Source organism: Macaca thibetana, chromosome 7, assembly GCF_024542745.1.
Source record: "Macaca thibetana thibetana isolate TM-01 chromosome 7, ASM2454274v1, whole genome shotgun sequence".
Taxonomy (NCBI): domain Eukaryota; kingdom Metazoa; phylum Chordata; class Mammalia; order Primates; family Cercopithecidae; genus Macaca; species Macaca thibetana.
The window spans coordinates 16,973,587-16,993,662 of NC_065584.1; the positions used below are offsets into that span (position 1 = coordinate 16,973,587).

Below are 20,076 nucleotides of genomic sequence, written 5' to 3' on the forward strand. Positions count from 1 at the left end.
TATAGCACAAGAAAGTTAACTCTTAATTATGACTGGAACCATAATTCAGAAATATTTGTTCTCTAGTGGATCCAAAGAGGTGATTTTTGAAGACATCCAGGTTGGGCGGCTGCATCTGAATGTGAGACCCTCAGCTGTTCCTACACTCATAAGCTCAACCCAAGCAGCTGAACCAATTCATTTGCCCTGTACAAAAGTATAGTGAAGAAGAACACAATATTGTTTGCAAAGCTTCTGAAGATGCTGAATTGATCTGAGTTGCTTCTTCTGCAGGCTCTCACATCCTACTGAGAAAAGCAATCCTGAAAACAGTTGAGAGCGCCTTTCATTGCATGGCCCACAGTATGCATCAAGCCTGGTGCTCCAGGAGGCAGGGGTGGCATGGTGGTGGTTGTGTTTATCACTCATTGTGGCATAGGGTACACAGTCTTGCTTTGTTTTCCCCTTTCTCTCCTAACTCGAGTTGAAGTGTGGTATGATTTGTGCATATAGGGTGATGAGCCATCCCAATCTCTTGAGGACTGAGTGGTTTCCCAGAACATGGGACTTTCAATCCTAAAATCAGGAACATCCTGGACAAACCAGGACAAGTTGGTCACCCTCTGTGTGTGTAACTAACGAGAGATTCCTGAGCAACAGATTTAACCAGGGTTTGCACTTTTAAAAAAACTTAATGCACGAATCCAATGGGCCCTGTAATCAGGACTGAAGGGGAATTCAAGGAGAATTGGCTAAACAAGGCAGCAAGGTGACAGTGTACAAAGAACGGGCTTTGCAATCATGTGCTTTCCACTCCACTCTGGCTTTCTCTCATTTACTGGCTGTTTTTGGACAAGAAGCTTAATAGTTGATAACTTCACAAACTGTAGTTATTATTGTTACAAGATATATGCCTTATGGACTAGGGTCAACATTGATCAGCCTTCTCTATATTCTTGGTTCAGCTCTAGAGAATGTTGGAAATGGAATCTAGGAGAGCCCTGGGGTAGATGCCACAACATCCTTGGGTTCTAGCCAGGTGATCTGGGAAGCCCATGCGACCATGTGATGCTTTCCAGTAGCAGCCCAGCATGCCTATCTCTGGGCACTGCTCCCACTGCACTGTCATGATGGTCATTTTGGGTCTCTCCCTCTGGAGTGGGGGTGGGAGCTCATCAAGGAAAGGCACTAACATGATTCATCTCCATGCTCCCCAGAAGTTAGCATAGGCCCTGGTGTCATATTAGAGATACTGCATAATGTGGATGCATGGATGGATGGATGGATGGATGGATGGATGGATGGATGGATGGATAGTTGGATGGTGGGTGGATGGATAGGTGGATGGGTGGGTGGTTGGATGGGTGGATGGGTGGGTAAGTGGATAAAAGGATGAGTGGGCTCTTCTTCATCGGAGAGAAACTGAATTAATCATGTGGAGGTGCTTTGAGATAAGGGAAGCGTTTTGTGAGCATCCCTGTGGTGACATTTTTAGGTCTTTTAGGTATTTCTGAGCAGTCTAGCCACGTATTCAGTATATGGGCACGGGGTTTCTGAGGCTGCTTTAGATTCATGTACAGACTTCAGAAGGCTTGCAGTTCTTCTGATTGCTGATGTCCTTTCTCTCACCTGCCTTGCCTGAGGATTTCTGTCCTGCGAGTTGCCTGTGGCATACCAAAGGGGCTTTCCCACAGGAAGCTTAGCTGCTGAAGTTGCTCTGTGGGAAGCAAGTATTTCAGCATCTACTTGAGATCAACACAGGGAGCTTTTTCTTGTTTTGTTTGGCATTTTCCTTATTTCCTTTTTTCCTTCAGTGGGTAAAGTGGTCAGTTGAATTCATTAGCCAAATTGTAGAAATAAGGTTTTTAAAATGTGTATGTTTCAGTTGTGCCTCATTAGAAATTTGGCAGTTGAATATGCATCATTAGCCAAGTTGGAAATCCTTCAGATGTTGCCCTAACGCACTCCAGAAATACCAAGATCTCTAGCACTGCTGGTTTATTCCTTTCACGGTGCTGTGGTTAACAAAGAAAAATCATTTGATGAGGCCAGCATGGGGTCTTTAGCCAGAACTATCTTTATGCACACCCTCAACTCAAAAGATCATTGCCAGCCCTTCAGTTGGTTGGTGTTGCATAGAGGCAACCATGACTTGATTTATTTGTGAAGAATATGAATTGAACTGAGAAAATTATAACTCTAAGAAATTCTTTTTGAGAGTTGTATAAACTTTATTATTTGTGAAGGAAGATAAAATAAATCAAAAAATTTCTTCATAATTGTGTATTCTTTTTCCTGAATAATTATGAGAGAGAAACCATGATTTTTCAATCTCACTGTTATAAACACCAAAGAAAAATATTCTTTGATGTACAAATTCATGGAAAGCCAATGTTTGTAAAATTTTAAAAGTTGCTACATACTAAGTGGACTTTAGAAATAAGACATTTAGTAGCTGGGCGTGGTGGCTCATGCCTGTAATCCCAGCGTTTTGGGAGGCCGAAGTGGGAGGATCACTTGATCCCAGTAGTTCTAGACTAGCCTGGATGACATGTCGAAACCCCATGTCTACAAAAAAATTTATAAATTAGCTGGGCGTGGGGAGCACGCCTGTGGTCCCAGCTCCTTGGGAGGCTGAGATGGGAGGATCGCTTGGGCCCTGGGAGGTTGAGGCTGCAATGAGCAGTGATCATGCCATTTCACTCCAGCCTGGGTGATAGAGTGAGACCCTGTCTCCAAAAAAAAAAAAAAAGAGAGAGAGAAATAAGACATGTGAAAGGATAACACAGGCAATATCAGCTTCAGCCTCTTCAACTAAGCTAAGAAAGGTCCTAAGGCTATGTCTTGAGGCCAAGTGAAGATTCCCCTGGACTGAAAGTCTAGGTGCTTTGCTCTTAAGATTAATATAAGGACAGAGATTAGCTTTGCCTTACCCTGGACCTGCACATGAGCTACTACGTTTGCATAAATAATGCCCTAAACTGGTGGACTTAGCATATTTTCTGGATGGCAAACACCTGGGAGGCTTATTAGCTCCCTTCCCTGCAGCAGACAATTCAATTAAAAGACCTTATTATTGTAGAAAGCCATCTTTGGCCTGTTTGCCACAGTTGAAGCCATAATGATTTGGTTTTCTTTTTCATCTCAAATTTGTTTTCTGCTGGTGGAAGAGCCTCCTTTAATCACAGAATGTTGACAGAACAGCATGAAGTTTTGTTTACTATCTGGATCCCACCTAATTAGTCTGCTCCATGGTGCCTTTTAAAGAAAGTAGAAGTTTGTTTTTCTCTTCCCAGCAGACTTAAACACAGAATTATGTCTTGTACGTAGTTACATTTGAGTTGCTGATGCTGAAATGAAAATGACTTCCACATAGAAGCAGAGAAGACCACATTGGCAATCAGCTAGGAGGCCAGTATGGTCCCTTCCTGTCTGATGTCAGTTCTTAAAACTGAGCCTGGTGTCTCACCACACTCTTACACATCACAGTTATCTGGAATAAATCAGTGAACGGCATGGAATTTTGTAGAAGCTTCAAAAGACTGAATGAGTGTCTTTCTCTTCCCTTTTTTCACCAAAAACCAAAACCTCATTTTATAAGCAAAGCTGGGTCTTTGATTTTCATATGGTTTCTCTGAAATCTAGAAATTTGGATAAAGTAGCATTAAGGAAGGCCGAGCCAAACTTAACCAAAGCAGCCATCGCCTTGCCAAGTGCACACATGGCTTCACTGTGTCCCAGCATGACACAGGGGCCCATCTGCTGGGGAGATCAGGCCTCAGGGCCTGTGGATTCTTCACCTCGAGGCCCTCTGCAAAGCCGACAAGCTGCGGCTGCCATTTTAGATGCTAGACAAAACGCGCTCCTGTACCTTTACACACTGGTAAGAGGGAAACTGTTTACATGTGTAGGTGGACAAAGAAGAAGAGTTTAAATGAAGCGTTACATAGTTAAATAACTATGGGGCCTTAGTATAAGAATGCAAATGTGGAAAAGACTTGTTTGATAGGGAAAGTAAAAATGGCCTCCTCTCCATGTACTAATAGCCATATATACTTTTTCAGGGCCCACAGCCTGTCACCCACAGATCACCAAGCAGCTTTCTACCTGGCTCTGCAACTTGCCATCTCCAGACAGGTCAGTTTCTCTAGTGTTTCCTATGCTTGCTGCACTCTATATCTTGATACAACTCCTTCAGCTCTTCAGTTTGAAATGATAGGTGATCTTCCTTTATTCCATCGAGGCTGACCTGGAGCCAGGAACCCTTCTCAGAGGTTTCAGCAAAGAGCCTGTTGTTTTGGTTGGTTTGAGCATCAGCTGTGAAGACGCAGGAGTTCCCGGCTCTGCTGTTGGACATTAAATCCACACAGCTGGAGGGCCCAAGCTAGGGTCAGATGGCAACCTGGGGAGCAGCACATGGCATATACCCTGAACCCAGGAGTCATCAAAGAGCCTTTGTCCCTTGCCAACAGGAGCCAGGTAGCAGAACCCAGTGCTGAGCTGCATGGTGGGGATTTAGCCACTGATTGGGGTCTGGTTATCATAAGGGTATCATTGACTGGCAGGAAGATGCCAACAGGCAGAGACAAAAGAACCAGGTCCTTTACAATACGTGGAAGACATGAACAGTTTTCCGCTGTGGCTACTCAAAAAAGGGGACTTAACACTATCTCCTTGCATGAGGGGCAAGTTTTGCCAGCCTTCGTCTTCCCCAAGGCAGCTTTTAGATGTTGCCTCTGCCATTCCCGAAACCCTCCTATCCCCTCCCAGCTGTTCTGGGGATGTTGGCCACATGCCTGCCCACCCACCAGGTGCAAGACACTGGTGGTAACCCCAGCACATTCCTGAGTGCTGACTGGGAGGGTGATTCAAAGGTCAGCTCTCCAGACATGCCATTCCCCTGGCAGGCCTGGGCTGAGGTATGCACCTGTCTTCCTGGTTGCTTGGGAATGGCATTGAGAAGTGGCTTCCATTGGCAACCTAGGGACAGAGGAAACCAAGATACCGCCCCTGTAGAGGTCCTGTCACCTGACTATGGCTCACAGCTGGGCTTCTGCAGCAGGTGTGGGCATTGATTGACCATCTGATCTCTCCCCTACGCTGACAGCTTCTCTCACCTTCTCCATGAAGCCTTCCTCCTGTAGCAGCCTGTACTTCTTCCTTTTGTCCTGCTTTCTTGTTCAGTATCTTTCTCACTGGACTGTAGGTTCCAGGAACCCATGCCCGTCGTTGTCATTGCTTTACCCTGGCACTTGGAATGCTGCCTGGCATGTGTTCACCACTCAGGAATACTCGCTAAATGAACGAACCAGCTTTGAATTCCTTCAAGGCATCATTTTGATCCCTGTATCAGTTTGTCCCTGGTTGCCCTGATCATCCCTGCAAATCAACATCATGCCTATGCTGTGCCTTTCAACCCACCTGTCAATACCAGGTTGAGTGCTGTTCACACAGTAGGCTGTCACCTGGGGAAGGATGAGTAAATGGAGCCTTGTGGGTGTGGCAGCAGCCTTTGTGGGCATGTGGTGTCAGAACACCAGAGCTGCGAGGAGTGTTTACCTACTTCCCCGGGGCAGGGGGGCGGTTTGACCAGGAGGAGAGGAGGACAGGAATCACTCTCTTGTCAGACACTCATAGCTGGGTGACCTTGCCCAAGCCATTTCACCTCCCTGGACTTCAGCTTCCTCCCTGTAACTGAAGGATTGGGGTGGATGGTCTCCCTTCCAACCGTGAGAGCTGTGATTCTATGGTTCCAAAGCAGAAAGCCTCCACCAGCCAGCAGTTATAACCTAAATCCATCAAGAAAAGAAGTTCGTTGAGGAAAAGTAATTGGTTTGGGAAGAGAAGTCATGGCCTTCTACTATGGAGGGAGGTTACTGAGGGTTTGGGAAAAAGCAGGAGAGCTAAGAAGAGGCCCCACAGAGGACTGGAGTTGGAGCAAGACGGGAAGGCATCTGTGGGATGGTTGTGTAAGAATGCTTCAGTCCAGAGCTCTATTTCAAAATCTAGCTTCGGGTTCTAATCCTCCCTGGTTACTGCCAAACCTGCACGGAATCCAGGGTGTCAAATACCCATTGTGTGTGCATTTTATCAACCCTTGTGCTTGGATGATTTTGAAGAAAGTCTCGAACAGCTGTTGCATTTAAAGGTTCAGGTTGTGTCTGGTCCTACATGAATTTGGACACATCTGCTTTGCATGTGGCATTGCAATTTGTTTCTCAATCAACTTATTTTGGGCTGTAGTTTGGAAAGGTGTGGGGCCTTTGTTTGTTGTTTACTGTTTTGGCATGTTTCCTTGATGTCTAATGGAGGTCCAAGACAAAGGAACCTGCAAAGAACCACAGGCCTCTGATCATTTGGAAAGCTCTGCTAAAGGTTTTATAACTTATTAAGCACTTTAATTTCAGTAATACTTGAAAAAATGAGAACAGTTAAGCTAAGGCAGTTTAATTCCACTAAAAACCTCTGACACTTTGTATGTGTCTCCACTTAGAGCAAAATCATCGTGAGCATAATCAGAGTAGATCAGTTTTGTGGACAGAACGAGAAAGTGTTTACTTAGGGAGAAGGGAAAGACTTGGAGCAGCATTGGCAGCTATGTAGAGAAACAGGGTCTCCTGTATCACTGTGTCACTCAGAATGTCTCTCGAAGGTGGCTTCCATTTTCGTATTTGTGGTTAATATCCTGGGGCTGCCATAAAGACTTGGCTTAAAATGCGAATGAGGCACAACGTGAAACAACTTGATATTTAAAGAGAATCAGACATTGAAATGATGGCTTCTTTTATGTGTGTGTGTGTACGCGCGTGCGTGCGCGTGTGTGTAAAACCTTTTTTGGTTTTGTTTTAAACCAGATCCCAGAGGCTCTGGGGTATGTCCGCCAAGCTCTTCAGCTTCAAGGTGACGATGCCAACTCCCTGCACCTCCTTGCCCTCCTGCTGTCAGCACAGAAGCATTACCATGACGCTCTGAACATCATTGACATGGCCCTGAGCGAATACCCAGAAAATTTCATGTAAGTGATCCTGGGCTTCAGTTTTCCCTTACTTGGAAGTTATTAAATTTACTTCTTCCCCTGCCTTCTCTCCAATCTGTCTAAGTCCCTCACCGACACCCTGGCAGTCAATAATATAAAATTCCCTTTACTGTTATTTCTTCCTGATATTAAAAACAAACTTAGGGCTGGGCGCAGTGGCTCACGTCTGTAATCCCAACACTTTGGGAGGCCAAGGTGGGTGGATCACCTGAGGTCAGGAGTTCAAGACCAACCTGGACAATATGGTGAAGCCCTGTCTCTACTGAAAATACAAAAATTAGCTGGGTGTGGTGGCGGGCACCTGTAGTCCCAGCTACTTGGGAGGCTGAGGCAGGAGAATTGCTTGAACCTGGTAGGCGGAGGTTGCAGTCAGCCGAGATCGCACCACTGCACTGCATTCCAGCCTGGGCAACACAGCAAGATTCCGTCTCAAAAAAAAAAAAAAAAAAGCTGTTAGGTCATCCTAACGTAGTGTTATGTCATCCTTATTTATTTAAAATACTTTATCTACTCTTTCCCAATGTGTACCATTGGAGCACATGAGACAATTTTAAATGGACTGTGGATGAACACTTTAGTAATTATACGTTCCTTTTTTTTTTTTTTTTTGAGACGGAATCTCACTCTGTTGCCTAGGCTGGAGTGCAGTGGCATGGTTTCAGCTCACTGCAACCTCCACCTTCCAGGTTCAAGCGATTCTCCTGCCTCAGCTTCCCTAGTAGCTGGGACTACAGGCACCTGCCACCACACCCAGCTAATTTTTTGTATTTTTAGTAGAGACGGGGTTTCACCATGTTGGTCAGGCTGGTCTTGAACTCCTGACCTCGTGGTCTGCCCTGCTCAGTCTCCCAAAGTGCTGAGATTACAGGCATGAGCCACCGTGCCCAGCCTAGTTACACATTCTTAAATGTATGTTAGAATGTAGTGATTTGGTGAAAATTATTGCTCAGGGGGCTATTAAGATATTTCCAAGTCAATTTAAAGAAAAATATTAAGTGAATACTAACACAGATATACTTGGATATGGCAAAAGTGATGTTAAACTCCAATGGGTGAAATTTCGGAAACAGGGCGTTATAGCTTGTTTGTCCTGAGTTACTGAGGGCTTGTTCCACTAGGTCTCAGTGATTCTCCTATTTTAGGCGACTGTGATCAAGATACCTTCCCTCTCTGTGTCTTAGTTTTACTCTCTAGGGAATGGAAGTTCTTAAACAATGAGTATTATACATCCCCTAAGAACTATCACTGTAAACTGTCTTATGCTAGAGTCATCTACCTACCTTCTCATCTTTCCTCTGAATCACTGTAATCCATTGCCCGTTGGTTAGGCTTTGTTGAGAAGGACTTTGTGTTTTGAGCTACTGGGTTACCATTTCATCCTCAGTGTCGGTAGCTTAGTAACCAGTACACAATGTCCAGAAATAGTAAACATTCCTGCACGCTGGAAGGTTCTGATTGTCTACGGAGTTGCAGGGTCAGTAATGGGGCAGGGACTGCTTGGGGTTGGGGAGAAGGGAAAGAATGTAGAAGGTGGCCCGGGGTTGCTCTCTTCACTTTCGGAAGTAAGTGCAGCCACAAACTAAGTGGGTCAGCTCTGGCTTTATTTCACTGCCTCATCACCTCACTGTGTTTTTAATCAGTGCTTTTCAGCAGCTCTCCTTGGAAAATTGGTTCACACATTTCCATTACAAACATTTCTTTGTCTTCAAGTGAAAAGGGCACTTCTCCCCATCGAGAGAATTCTTGTTATAATCCAGGAAACCTCTGACTAGAGATTTCTTTTGTAGGCTCAGCTATTTATGCAGAGTGAATTAAAGAGCTTTGCTGCAGTGTTTTACTTCTTGCAGATCTCCAACTTGCTCTTTTGTACACCATCTATATTTCTGGATTTTACCCCAAGCTGTTGATCCTTAAAATGGTTAAAGCACTTTAAAAAATATTTGATCTTTTAACCATCGATAAATACAACCCGATACAATTGAATTCAGTGTCTCTCATCAATATTTATAAAGCGTCATTCCCTGTCTCACCCTCGAACACACACACACACACACACACACACACACACACACACACACACACACGCTCTTTCATTAGGCATTGGACTCCAGGGTATGGTTTCTGCTTCCACAGCCTAGGGTATCATCCAAGAGGAGGCTTATTAAGCTAATAGCCATACCACATGGTAAGCAGTAAACAGTGGTGGCTAATATGGTAATGCCTCCAAGTGACAGCAGCTGACAGCCTTTTCAAGTAGTAGAAGTAAGGAACAGCAGTAGAGATATTTGAGGAATGCAAGGCTGTTATTTTAATGTTAAGCCGTAAGCTCAAAAAAGCAAAGCATATGGCAGCAGGTCTGAGAGCAGTCCGTGACTTGTTTGCTTTTTAAATATTTGTATTTCTTTGCGATGGGAAACTTCTTCCCAAGAATACTTTATTAAAAGTTGAGGCCAGATATAATCAGTGGATCCCATGGTTTCTTCCCAGCCTGGCCAAAACATTTCGACACCAACCTAAACAAGACTAAGTGGGCACTTGTTGCAACTGCCATGTAGTGTCATCTGTTTGTTTGTGACAAGCTTGTCTGCAGCAGAACCATAGACTGCTGAAGCCTGGGAGTGGAGGACATGGTTAATGGGTAGTCAGGCCTTGATGGAGGTTTTGATGGAGGTAAAACCTTCCCTCCGTGAGGGTCAGCTCCGTCCACCTGTTGGGCAGTTACCAGAGGAGACAGCTGAAGGCCCTTGGAGGAACAGCTGGTCCCTCCAGCGTTACCTTCCTGTCACCATGAAATGATAAATCTTGCTGTTTAAGTACTTTGAATAAGCTTAACAGGGTCCAAAAAGTTCTAAGCTGAGAGGTACCAACTCAGCCACTTTGTCACTCCAAGCAGGGCCGAGACAACAGTAGAATCAACAATTGAGAAGATGTTTCTAACTGTAGGGATTTGTGAGAATCAGGAATTCTTTCTTCAGGGAACCCCCCAAATAAGCTCACTACTCTGGAGAAGCAGGCATTTTTGGAAGTGTTAGAGGGTTAGTCCAGTATGGAAGGAAAGGAACGGGGAAGGCTTTTTTGTAGTGGTTGAGAGCACAGTCTTACAATGGGACAAGTCTAGTTTAGAACTCCAAATCCTTCCCTTTTACGTTGTGTGACCTTGAGCAAGTCACTAAATCTCTCTGAGTCTCATTTCCTCATCTACAAAATGTGAATAATAAAATATCCATCTCAGAGGGTTGTGGTCAGAATTGATTTAGCTAGTGCATTTGAGGCATTGTATCTGGTAATCACCTAATAATTGGTAGAAACTCATATTTCTATGACTATTACTACTGATACTACTAAAGTGTGTTCAAATATGGTATTTTAGAGTCCTTTAGAATTTTTACTAAATATTGAATAAAATCAAATGAATATTTATTAAATATATCTAAAATCATACAATGAACGTATGTGTTTGCCTATTGTTAGTTTAGGAAAAAGAACATTAATATTACCTGTGAATTTCCTGTGTAGATTTATTTATACATATATACTTACACGTATCTTCAACATGTGTATGTATTTCCTATGTATATGGATTTTCCTTGTAATATTGCCAATGACTTTTCTCTGTATCCTGTCCTTTTGCCTCTCGCCTGACAGGTTAATCACCATTCTAAATTTTTGTTAATCATTCTCTCACGTTTCTGTACCATGTATATTGTGCTTTTTTCTTTTTCTTTTTTTTTTTCTTTTGAGACAGGGCCTCACTCTTATCACCCAGGCTGGAGTGCAGTGGTAGAATTGCAGCTCACTGCATTCTCAACCTCCCAGCTCAATGGATCCTTCCACTTCAGCCTCCCAAGTACTGGGAGCACAGGCGTGTGCCATCATGCCCAGCTAATTTTTGTATTTTTCGTAGTGATGGGGTTTCACCATGTTGGCCAGGCTGGGCTCAAACTCCTGAGCTCAAGCGATCCACCCGCCTCGGCCTCCCAAAGTGCTGGGATTACAGGCCTGAGCCACTGCCCCCAGCGTGTACTCCTAAATAATAACAATTGTGTTTTGCCTGTTTTAAACTTGTGGTAGAAAATGGAATCAGACTGAATATGTCCTTATGCTGCTTGCGTTCATTGCTTAACATCCCGTTCCTGAGGCTCCTCCTTCTTGCACACAGCAGTGACTCGTTGGTTTGCATGAATGAATAGTATTTATTGTGTAAATGCACTAAGATTTCCTTACTTAGTCTACTGTGAATAGATACGTGGGTTGTTTTCAGGTTTTGGCTATTATGAACAGTGCTTGTAAATATTTTTTACAGGGCTCCTGGTGCACACGTTCAAGGATTTCTCTATGAGTGAAATGGTTAGGTCATAGGATGTGCGTATCTTCAACTTTACCAAATACTTCCAAACTGTTTTTCAAAGGGGTTGTGTTAGTTTACACTCCCATCAGCAGCGCCCAAGACCCCTGTGGTTCCATACACCAATACTTAGTGCTGCCCAACTTCATATTTTTGGCAGGATGGTTGCTGGTAAATGATGTCACCTTGTGAGTTTAAGTTTCGTGTCCTTCTTTACTAATGAGTTTGGACATCTTTTTATTTGTCTATTCGTCATTCAGCTTTTCTCTTTTGTGAAGTGTATGTGAAATTCCTTCTTTTTTGTTGGATGGTCTTTTTCATTGGATGGTCTTTTTCTTAATAATGTTTCTTTATATATTATGGTTACAAGTCTTTTTCTTGGTTATACCTGTTGCAGAAATCTTCTCCCAAGCTGTGATTTTGTTTGCTTTCTCTTCATGATGTCTTTTGATAAACAGAAGTTCTTAATTTTAAAGTAATAGAAAGTAGAAGTCATTTCCTTTATGAACAGTACTTTCTATGTCTAGTTTAAGAAACCTTTCCCTTCTCCAAGATCACGAAGGTAGTCTCCTAAATCATCTTCTAGAACCTCTTGTGTGCTGTCTTTCACACTGAAACCTAAGGTCCCACCTAGAATGGACTGTTTTATGTGTGTATGGTATGAGGGAGCCAGTGTAATTTTCCCCATAGGATATTCAATTGTCCCAGCATCAAACGCTGAAAAGATTCTGTTGCTCCACAGTGCCACCTTTGTCATCAACCAAATGTCCGTAGGTGTTTCTAAGCTTCCTATTTCGTTCCATTAGCCATCGTGCCCATCCCGTGTGATTGTCACTGTCTGGTCATTGTCGTAGCTTAATTATACATAAGGTGGATCCCTCTCTGTATCCTGCTCTTTGGGTTGCCATGGCTTGTGCTGGGCCTTTGAACTTTCATGTAAATTTTCAAATCAGCTCATCGAGTTGCACAGAAAACTTCTGGAGACTTTGGAATTAGTTTAATTTAATAGCTCAATTTGGAGAGAATTGTATATTTATGACAGTAGGTTTTCTAATCCGTAGCCATTATAGCTCCCTAATTATTTAGGCCTTTACAAGTATCTTTGGATGTTTTTATAAGTTTTTAGTAAATATTTTGCCCATTTTTTACTAGACTTATTTCTAGTTACCTGAAAAAATTTTTCATGCTTTTGTATGCACTATATGTATACAGAATATTTTTGTAATCAAATTTACTATGTACTTGTCATGAAGGTATAGAAAGGCAACTGGTTTTTGCACATTCTTCTTGACCCAGCTAAATTCTTAGTAAGTCTAATGACATATATAATGCAGTTTGGAATTTCTACATAGGTAATGACTTTTTTTCTGAGTTGATTAAAATTGTTTCTTTTTCTCTAATCTTTCCATTTTTTTTTTTAAACCTGTACTAGTTAGGACCTAGTAGTTAAATGAGAAAATTCTTTCAATGTTTTACCATTAAGAATTACATTTAGCTGGGTGCAGTGGTCCACACCTGTAATCCCAGCACTTTGAGAGGCCAAGGTAGGAGGATCGCTTGAGCTCAGGAGTTCAAGACCAGCCTGGGCAACATTGTGAGACCCCCATCTCTAAGACAGAAAAAAAAAAAAAAAAAAAGGTAGCCAGATGTGATGGCGTGCACCTGTGGTCCCAGCCACTCAGAAAGCTGAAGTAGGAGGATCAATTGAGCCCGGGAAGTCAAGGCTGCACCACTACACTCCAGTCTGGGCAACAGAGCGAGGCCCTGCCTCAGAAAAAAAGAATTGTGCTTGTTATAGGTTTGTTTGTAGATACTATTTAAGAGATTAAAGAAGTTTCCTTCTTCCTGGTTTGTTAAGAGTTGGTTTTCTTTAATGATGAATTGATAGCAGATTTTATCAAATGCCTTTTCTGTATCTATTGAGATGATTATGTGACTATTCCTATCATCTATGAATGCTATATATTAATTTATATTTTTAAATGTTAAACTCACCTTACATACTTGGAATAAGCCCAGCTTGATTATGATAAATTAGCTTTTTTATGGATTCACTTTACTTATTTTTTAGAGAATTTCACGCTTGTGTTCATTTGCAAAATAGGCCTATTCTTTTCCTTTCTCCTTCTGTTCTTGCCAGGTTTTGGCATCAAGGTTAGGCCAGCCTCATAAAGTGAGTTGGAGTAGTACTTTTTCTTTTTGCATTTTTTGGAATTATTCGTTCTGAGAATGTTAAGTTTTGGTAGAATGCGTCTGTAAAACCATGTGGGGCTGGGTTTTTTTCTATGGGAAGATTTCTAATGCTTTTTAAAAATGATTATAGTCTGTTCAGATATCCTATTTCTTTTTTTATTAAGCTATGTATAATGTATAAGCTGTAATATATATTATATGTAAAGATTTGTCCGTTTCATCTAAATTTTAAATTTTATTGGCATAATGTTTATTTTTCATATAGCATTTGTTGGTTAAGTTTTTTCAATTCTAATATTGTTTAATGCACTTTATTTCTTTTCTTGAACAGTCTTGCCAGATACCTGTCTGTTACACTGATCCTTTCAAAGAACCAGTAACTGTTTTGTCAACTCGCTTGTAGGTTTACTTTCTCTTCCATGAATTTCTGTTCTTATTTTCATTATTTTCTATCTTCTTTTTTCTTTAAGTTCTGTTTTGTTGTATTTTGGGTTTTTTTTTTTTTTTTCTTAATCTCTTAGTTTGGTGTTCATTCATTTTTTGCCTTATTTTCTGACATAAGCATTTAAGACTAAAAATTTTCTTCTAAATACTGCTGTAGCTGTAAACTACAAGTTTCAATATCTGAAATTTTTATTATTGTATAATTCTAAATATTTTGAAATTTCTGTTATTCTTTTCTTTTTGACCCATTAGTTGTCTTTGAACTGTGTTTTACAATTGTCAAATATGAGTTTTTTCAACTTATCTTTTGTTATGAGCTTTTAACTTCATTAAATTATGTTTAAAGCCTACATATACATTTGAAATTGGTCAAACTTATTTTGTGGCCCAGTGGTTACTCCTTGTAAATATTCCATGTGTGCCTGAAAATAATGTTTTCTTTATTTGTTGAGGAAATTTTTATATATTTTATTAGGTTAAGCTATTAATTATGCTACTCAGAGCTTTTTTGTTTTCATAGATGCTTTTTGTCTACTGAACCTATCATTTGTTGAGAGGAGGTATGTTGAAATCTACCACTGGGTTGGCAGATTGGCTTTTTTTTTTTTTTTTTACCACATCGTTATAGCAGTTTTTCCTTTCTATATTTTAAAGCTGTGCTATTAGTTGCATATAAATTTAGAGTTGCTGTGTATTCTGGTATGGTACATTCAACCTTTTATCATTATGTTGTAAGATACAAGGCATTTTGCTTCAAAGTCTATTTTGCATGATATACATATAGCCACATACATATATATATGTAGCTATACATCTGTACAAATATGTGTGTGAGTGTACACACATGTACCATATACACATATATAGATTTGGACTATCGTTTTCCATTCTTTTTGAACTTTTTTTTTTTTTTTTTGAGACGGAGTCTCGCTCTGTCGGCCAGGCTGGAGTGCAGAGGCGCAATCTCAGCTCACTGCAACCTCTGCCTCCCAGGTTCAAGTGATTCTCCTGCCTCAGCCTCCTGAGTAGTTGGGATTACAGGTGCGCACCACCACACCCTGCTAATTTTTATATTTTTAATATATTTCAGTAGAGATGGGGTTTCACCATGTTGGCCAGACTGGTCTCAAACTCCTGACCTCAAGAGGTCTGCCCGCCTTGGCCTCCCAAAGTGCTGGGATTGCAGGCATGAGCCACCACACCTGGCCTCTATTTGAATTTTTAAAATATGTTTTGGATATACTCTTCTGCTTATTATATATAGTTTTTTGTTTAGGTTTTTTTTTTTTTTTTTTTTTAGGCAGAGTCTCACTCTATCACCCAGGCTGGAGTGCAGTGGCGCGATCTCGGCTCACTGCATGCTCCGCCTTCTGGGTTCACGCCATTCTCCTGCCTCAGCCTCCCGAGTAGCTGGGACTACAGGCGTCCGCCACCATGCTTGGCTAATTTTTCGTATTTTTAGTAGAGACGGGGTTTCACTGTGTTAGCCAGGATGGTCTCGATCTCCTCACCTCGTGATCTGCCCGCCTCGGCCTCCCAAAGTGCTGGGATTACAGGTGCGAGCCACCATACCCAGCCTATATACACTGATAATTTTTTAAAACCCAGGCTTATGGTATCTGGAATATTTAGTTCATTTCTACTTATCCTAAATACTGATATATTTCTATTTGTGTCTACCATGCTATCTATGCTTTGTATTTGACTTTCCTTTTGTTCCATATCGTATCCTCTCCTTTTCTGCTTTCTTTTAGATCTATTATATTTTTACATTTTTTCTCTGCTAATATGGAAGAGAAACATTCTCTTTTGGTTCTTCTTCTTTAGTGATTACCCAAGAAATTTTAGTGAGGGTCTATTGCTGGCAGACTTTCTTAGACTGTATCTAAAAGTGTATTTGGCATTACTCTCCAAAGAAGTTTTTCAAATTGGATATACAATTCTAGGCTCAAACATTTTCTCACAAATAGTTGACTTCTCACAACGACAAAAGGAGCACAAGTGATCTTACTCCTTTTGTCGTGGTTAAGAAGTCAACTATTTGTTTACTTGTAGTTCATTTTAACGTCATCTGTCTTTTCCCTCTGGTTGCTTGTAATTGCTGTTGTTACCGCTATTGTACACTTTCGCTGTGACACATCTAAGGGTGAATCCTGTTCAGTATTCATTGGGCTGTTTAAAACTGTATTGGTATTGTTTGTATTATTTATCATTTCCAAGAAGTTCCCAGCCATTCTTTCTTCATGTATTACTTCTCTTCTTTTTTTTGTTTTGTTTTTTTGAGACAGAGTCTTGTTCTGTCTCCCAGGCTGGAGTGCAGTGGCGCCATCTCAGCTCACTGTAACCTCTGCCTCCTGGGTTCAAGCGATTCTCGTGCCTCGACCTCCTGAGTAGCTGGGACTGCAGGCACATGCCACCACACCTGGCTACATTTTGTATTTTTAGTATAGACGGGGTTTTGCCATGTTGGCCGGGCTGGTCTTGAACTCCTGACCTCAGGTAATTCACCCACCACGGCCTCCCATAATATTGGGATTACAGGCCTGAGCCACCTCACCCAGCCTACCTGTCTTCTTATATAATAAATAGCAGATCTTTTTTACTTAGTCTGATAACCTCTGCCTTCTGTCTCAAGCGTTTTGTCCATTCACATTTAGTATAATTAATGCTATGGCTGGATTTGCATCTGCCATTTTCATGTGTCTTGTCTTTTTGTTGCTCCTCTTAATCTGCTTTCTTTTTGTTGAAAAATTATTTTTTAAACCGCTGAACTATTAAATATCTAAACAAAAAGATGAAAAGTTAATATTAACTGATTATGTAATAGTTATCTCAGACACATTGTAAGTTTTTCCCAAAATAAAACTTAACAATGGGCCATGCGTGATGGCTCATGCCTGGATTCCCAGCACTTTGGGAGGCCGAGGATGTGTGGATCACCTGAGGTCAGGAGTTTAAGACCAGCCCGAACAACATGGCAAAACCCCTTGTCTGCTAGAAATACAAAAATTATCCGGGCATGGTGGTACATGCCTGTAATCCCAGCTACTCGGGAGGCTGAAGCAGGAGAATCACTTGAACCCGGGAGGCAGAGGTTGCAATGAGCTGAGAACGTGCCACTGCACTCCAGCCTGGGCAACAGAGCGAGACTCCTTCCCTCCTCCCCCAACAAAAAATTAACAAAGTACACATTTTTATGTTGAAAGGTGTTCGTGAATTCTGATGGATTCCATGGATTCACTGTCTGTTATATTTGCCATGAGAGCCCTGATTTTCTTCTTTTGCAGTACAGCTTTGTAGAAGATTCCCTTCATTAATACATTTCACTTAGTAATTTTCCTCATTGGCCCAAAAAGGTAGAAGGTACCAGGTGATGTTTGGAGTTCATAATTGTCTCTCTCAACTGCAATGAGACACTGTTGGTCGAGAGCTTTGATCAGGCCCCCAGACTGTGTTTCTGCCATTGAAATTCATTTTTAGAAAAAAATATCAGGTTAAGAACTGACAGTTTGTTATTTTTTGTCTTTGGAATATATACCAGATAGTATCATACTTTTATGGTGACATTTAAGAACTTCAGTGTTACTGAAAGGTTGTATTCTAATTCAGCGAGCCTTACAATGGCTAAGGAAAGCCACTGCCAGAATTTAACTTTCTTGCCCTGAGACAACTGTGGTTATGCAGTTCTTCAATAGATTTCTAATTGATGTGAATTCTTATTGTTTCCTATTTAAATACAACATATACTCACTCCTATTCGTGTGCTCCCAGAGAGGTCATCACATCAATAGCACACTTAAGAAAACATCAGATGTCACCACAAAGCAAACCTCTCAAGATTACTAATATGAATATGAGATCAGGATGCTGTACGCACAAGTGTTTGAAGTGTTTTCTCTGTCCCATAATTATAAGACATCAGGTGATATTGAGACATACCCTCAGTCACCTGTTTGGAGGCACAGAGGTCTTCTAGAACACTTCTGTCCGTGGCCTCAGCTCTTATACATGTGAACGCAGATTTTATCAGGCAATCACATTTCCTTTTACATCAGTGGAAACTAACTGTATGGGAAGACATTCATTCACTTAATCAGTCATTCTTTCAGCATTAATAACCACTAATGTTTATACCCTGCATTGTGACAGGCACTCTTAATAGCACTTTACACATTTTTAACTAATCCTTGCAAGAACTATCTACGGTGGATAGTTTTATTATTATTTTCATTTTACAGATAAGGAAACTGAGGCACAGAGAAGTTAAGTAATTTGTCCAAGATTATGCACCTGGAAAATGGCAGAGCCATGATTTCAACCCAGGCAATCTGGCCTCACCATCTGTTCTTGTAACCACGAACTGACTTTGAAGCATTGAGTTTCTGCCACATGCCAGGGGCCGTGCTAGATGTTGGGGACTACTGCCATGAAGAAGTCAGTTTCTGCTCCATTAGAACTTATAACCCAGATAAGCAGGAGTTTTATGCTGTCTCCCCTGTTAATCTGCAATCAAAAAACTAGGAGACAGAGTTATGATCATTCTTTACTTGAGTGGAGTATACATCTAATTTTTTTAAAACTCATTACTTGGCAAGTGAGACTAATGTTTCTTTTTCACTTGGACACACACACACATACTCTCAGAGAAGTTCAGTTTAAGTCGAAACATCATATTGAATAATGTTTTGATTTAGTGATTAAAATTGACCTGGGGTTGTGGGCAATTTTTTTGCCTGAGCTGAGTGATGAAGCAGTGAACATGCCCACTGAATGAGCATTTGATAAGAAGTTAGACCACAGGGAAAGAGGCTGTTCACCTCATTAAACTAGAGAAATGATCCACTGATGCCTGAAGGATGTCTGGAAGGAGTGAGTACACAGTAACCACCCCAGCGAGGCCAGTAGGGAGGGAGGTCTTTGGACACAGGAGAGTGGGTGGCAGCCTGGACGGCAACAAGGGTCACAGTGGAGTCGGACTTAGTGGTGCAGTAGCTTATTTAAAATCAACTTTCCACAACCCAGACAAAACAAAACCCCATCTCCTTTAGGAAATGGGCAAAGGAAAGGAGTTGCATAGATGTTTCTCCAAAGAAGATATACAAATAGCCAATAAGCACATGAAAAGAGTCTCTACATCACTAATCATTTGGGAAATGAAAAACAAAACCACAATGAGATACCACTTCATACCCATTAGGATGGATTTTATCAAAGAAACAAAGTCACAAGTGTTGGTAAGGATGTAGAGAGATAGGAACCCTTGTGCATTGCTAGTGGGAATATAAAACTGTATAGACTCAGGCCAGGCGCGGTGGCTCATGCCTGGAATCCCAGCACTTTGGGAGGCTGAGGCAGGCAGATCACGAAGTCAGGAGTTCGAGACCATCCTGGCCAACCTAGTGAAACCCCGTCTCTACTAAAAATAAAAAATTAGCCGGATGTGGTGGCACATGCCTGTAGTCCCAGCTTCTCGGGAGGCTAAGGCAGGAGAATCGCTTGAACCTGGGAGGCGGAGGTTTCAGTGAGCTGAGACCACGCCATTGCGCTCTAGCCTGGGTGACAGAGTGAGAATCTGTCTCAGAAAAAAAAAAAAAAATTGGTGCAGACTGTATGGAAAACAGTATGGTGGTTCCTGAAAACATTAAAAATAGAATTATCATGTGATCCAGCAGTTCCACTTCTGGGTTTCTGCCCAAAAGAATTGAAAACAGGGACTTGAACAGATCTATACACCCGCGTTCACAGCAGCATAATTCTCAATAGCCAGAAGGTGGGAGCAAGCCAAGTGCCTGTCAATGAATGAATGGATAAGCAAAATGCTGTTTACACATACAATGGAATATTATTCAGCTTTAAGAAGGAAGGACATGGCTGGGCACAGTGGCTCACGCCTGTAATCCCAACACTTTGGGAGGCCGAGGCAGGCAGATCACGAGGTCAGGAGATGGAGACCATCCTGGCTAACACAGTGAAACCCCGTCTCTACTAAAAACACAAAAAATTAGCCGGGCGTGGTGGCAGGCACCTGTAGTCCCAGCTACTCGGGAGGTTGAGGCATGAGAATGGCGTGAACCCAGGA

General features: G+C 41.7%; 1 protein-coding gene across 4 annotated transcripts in view; it reads left to right on the top strand.

Annotated features, from left to right (window-relative positions):
• TTC7B (tetratricopeptide repeat domain 7B) overlaps positions 1–20,076 on the top strand; it is a 271,924-nt gene that overhangs the window by 159,055 nt on the left and 92,793 nt on the right. For all 4 annotated transcript variants that reach the window (XM_050799034.1, XM_050799035.1, XM_050799036.1 and 1 more), the window contains 2 exons: positions 4,044–4,116; positions 6,834–6,994. In XM_050799034.1, the coding sequence (XP_050654991.1) occupies positions 4,044–4,116; positions 6,834–6,994 (234 nt within the window). The remainder of the gene's footprint in view (positions 1–4,043; positions 4,117–6,833; positions 6,995–20,076) is intronic.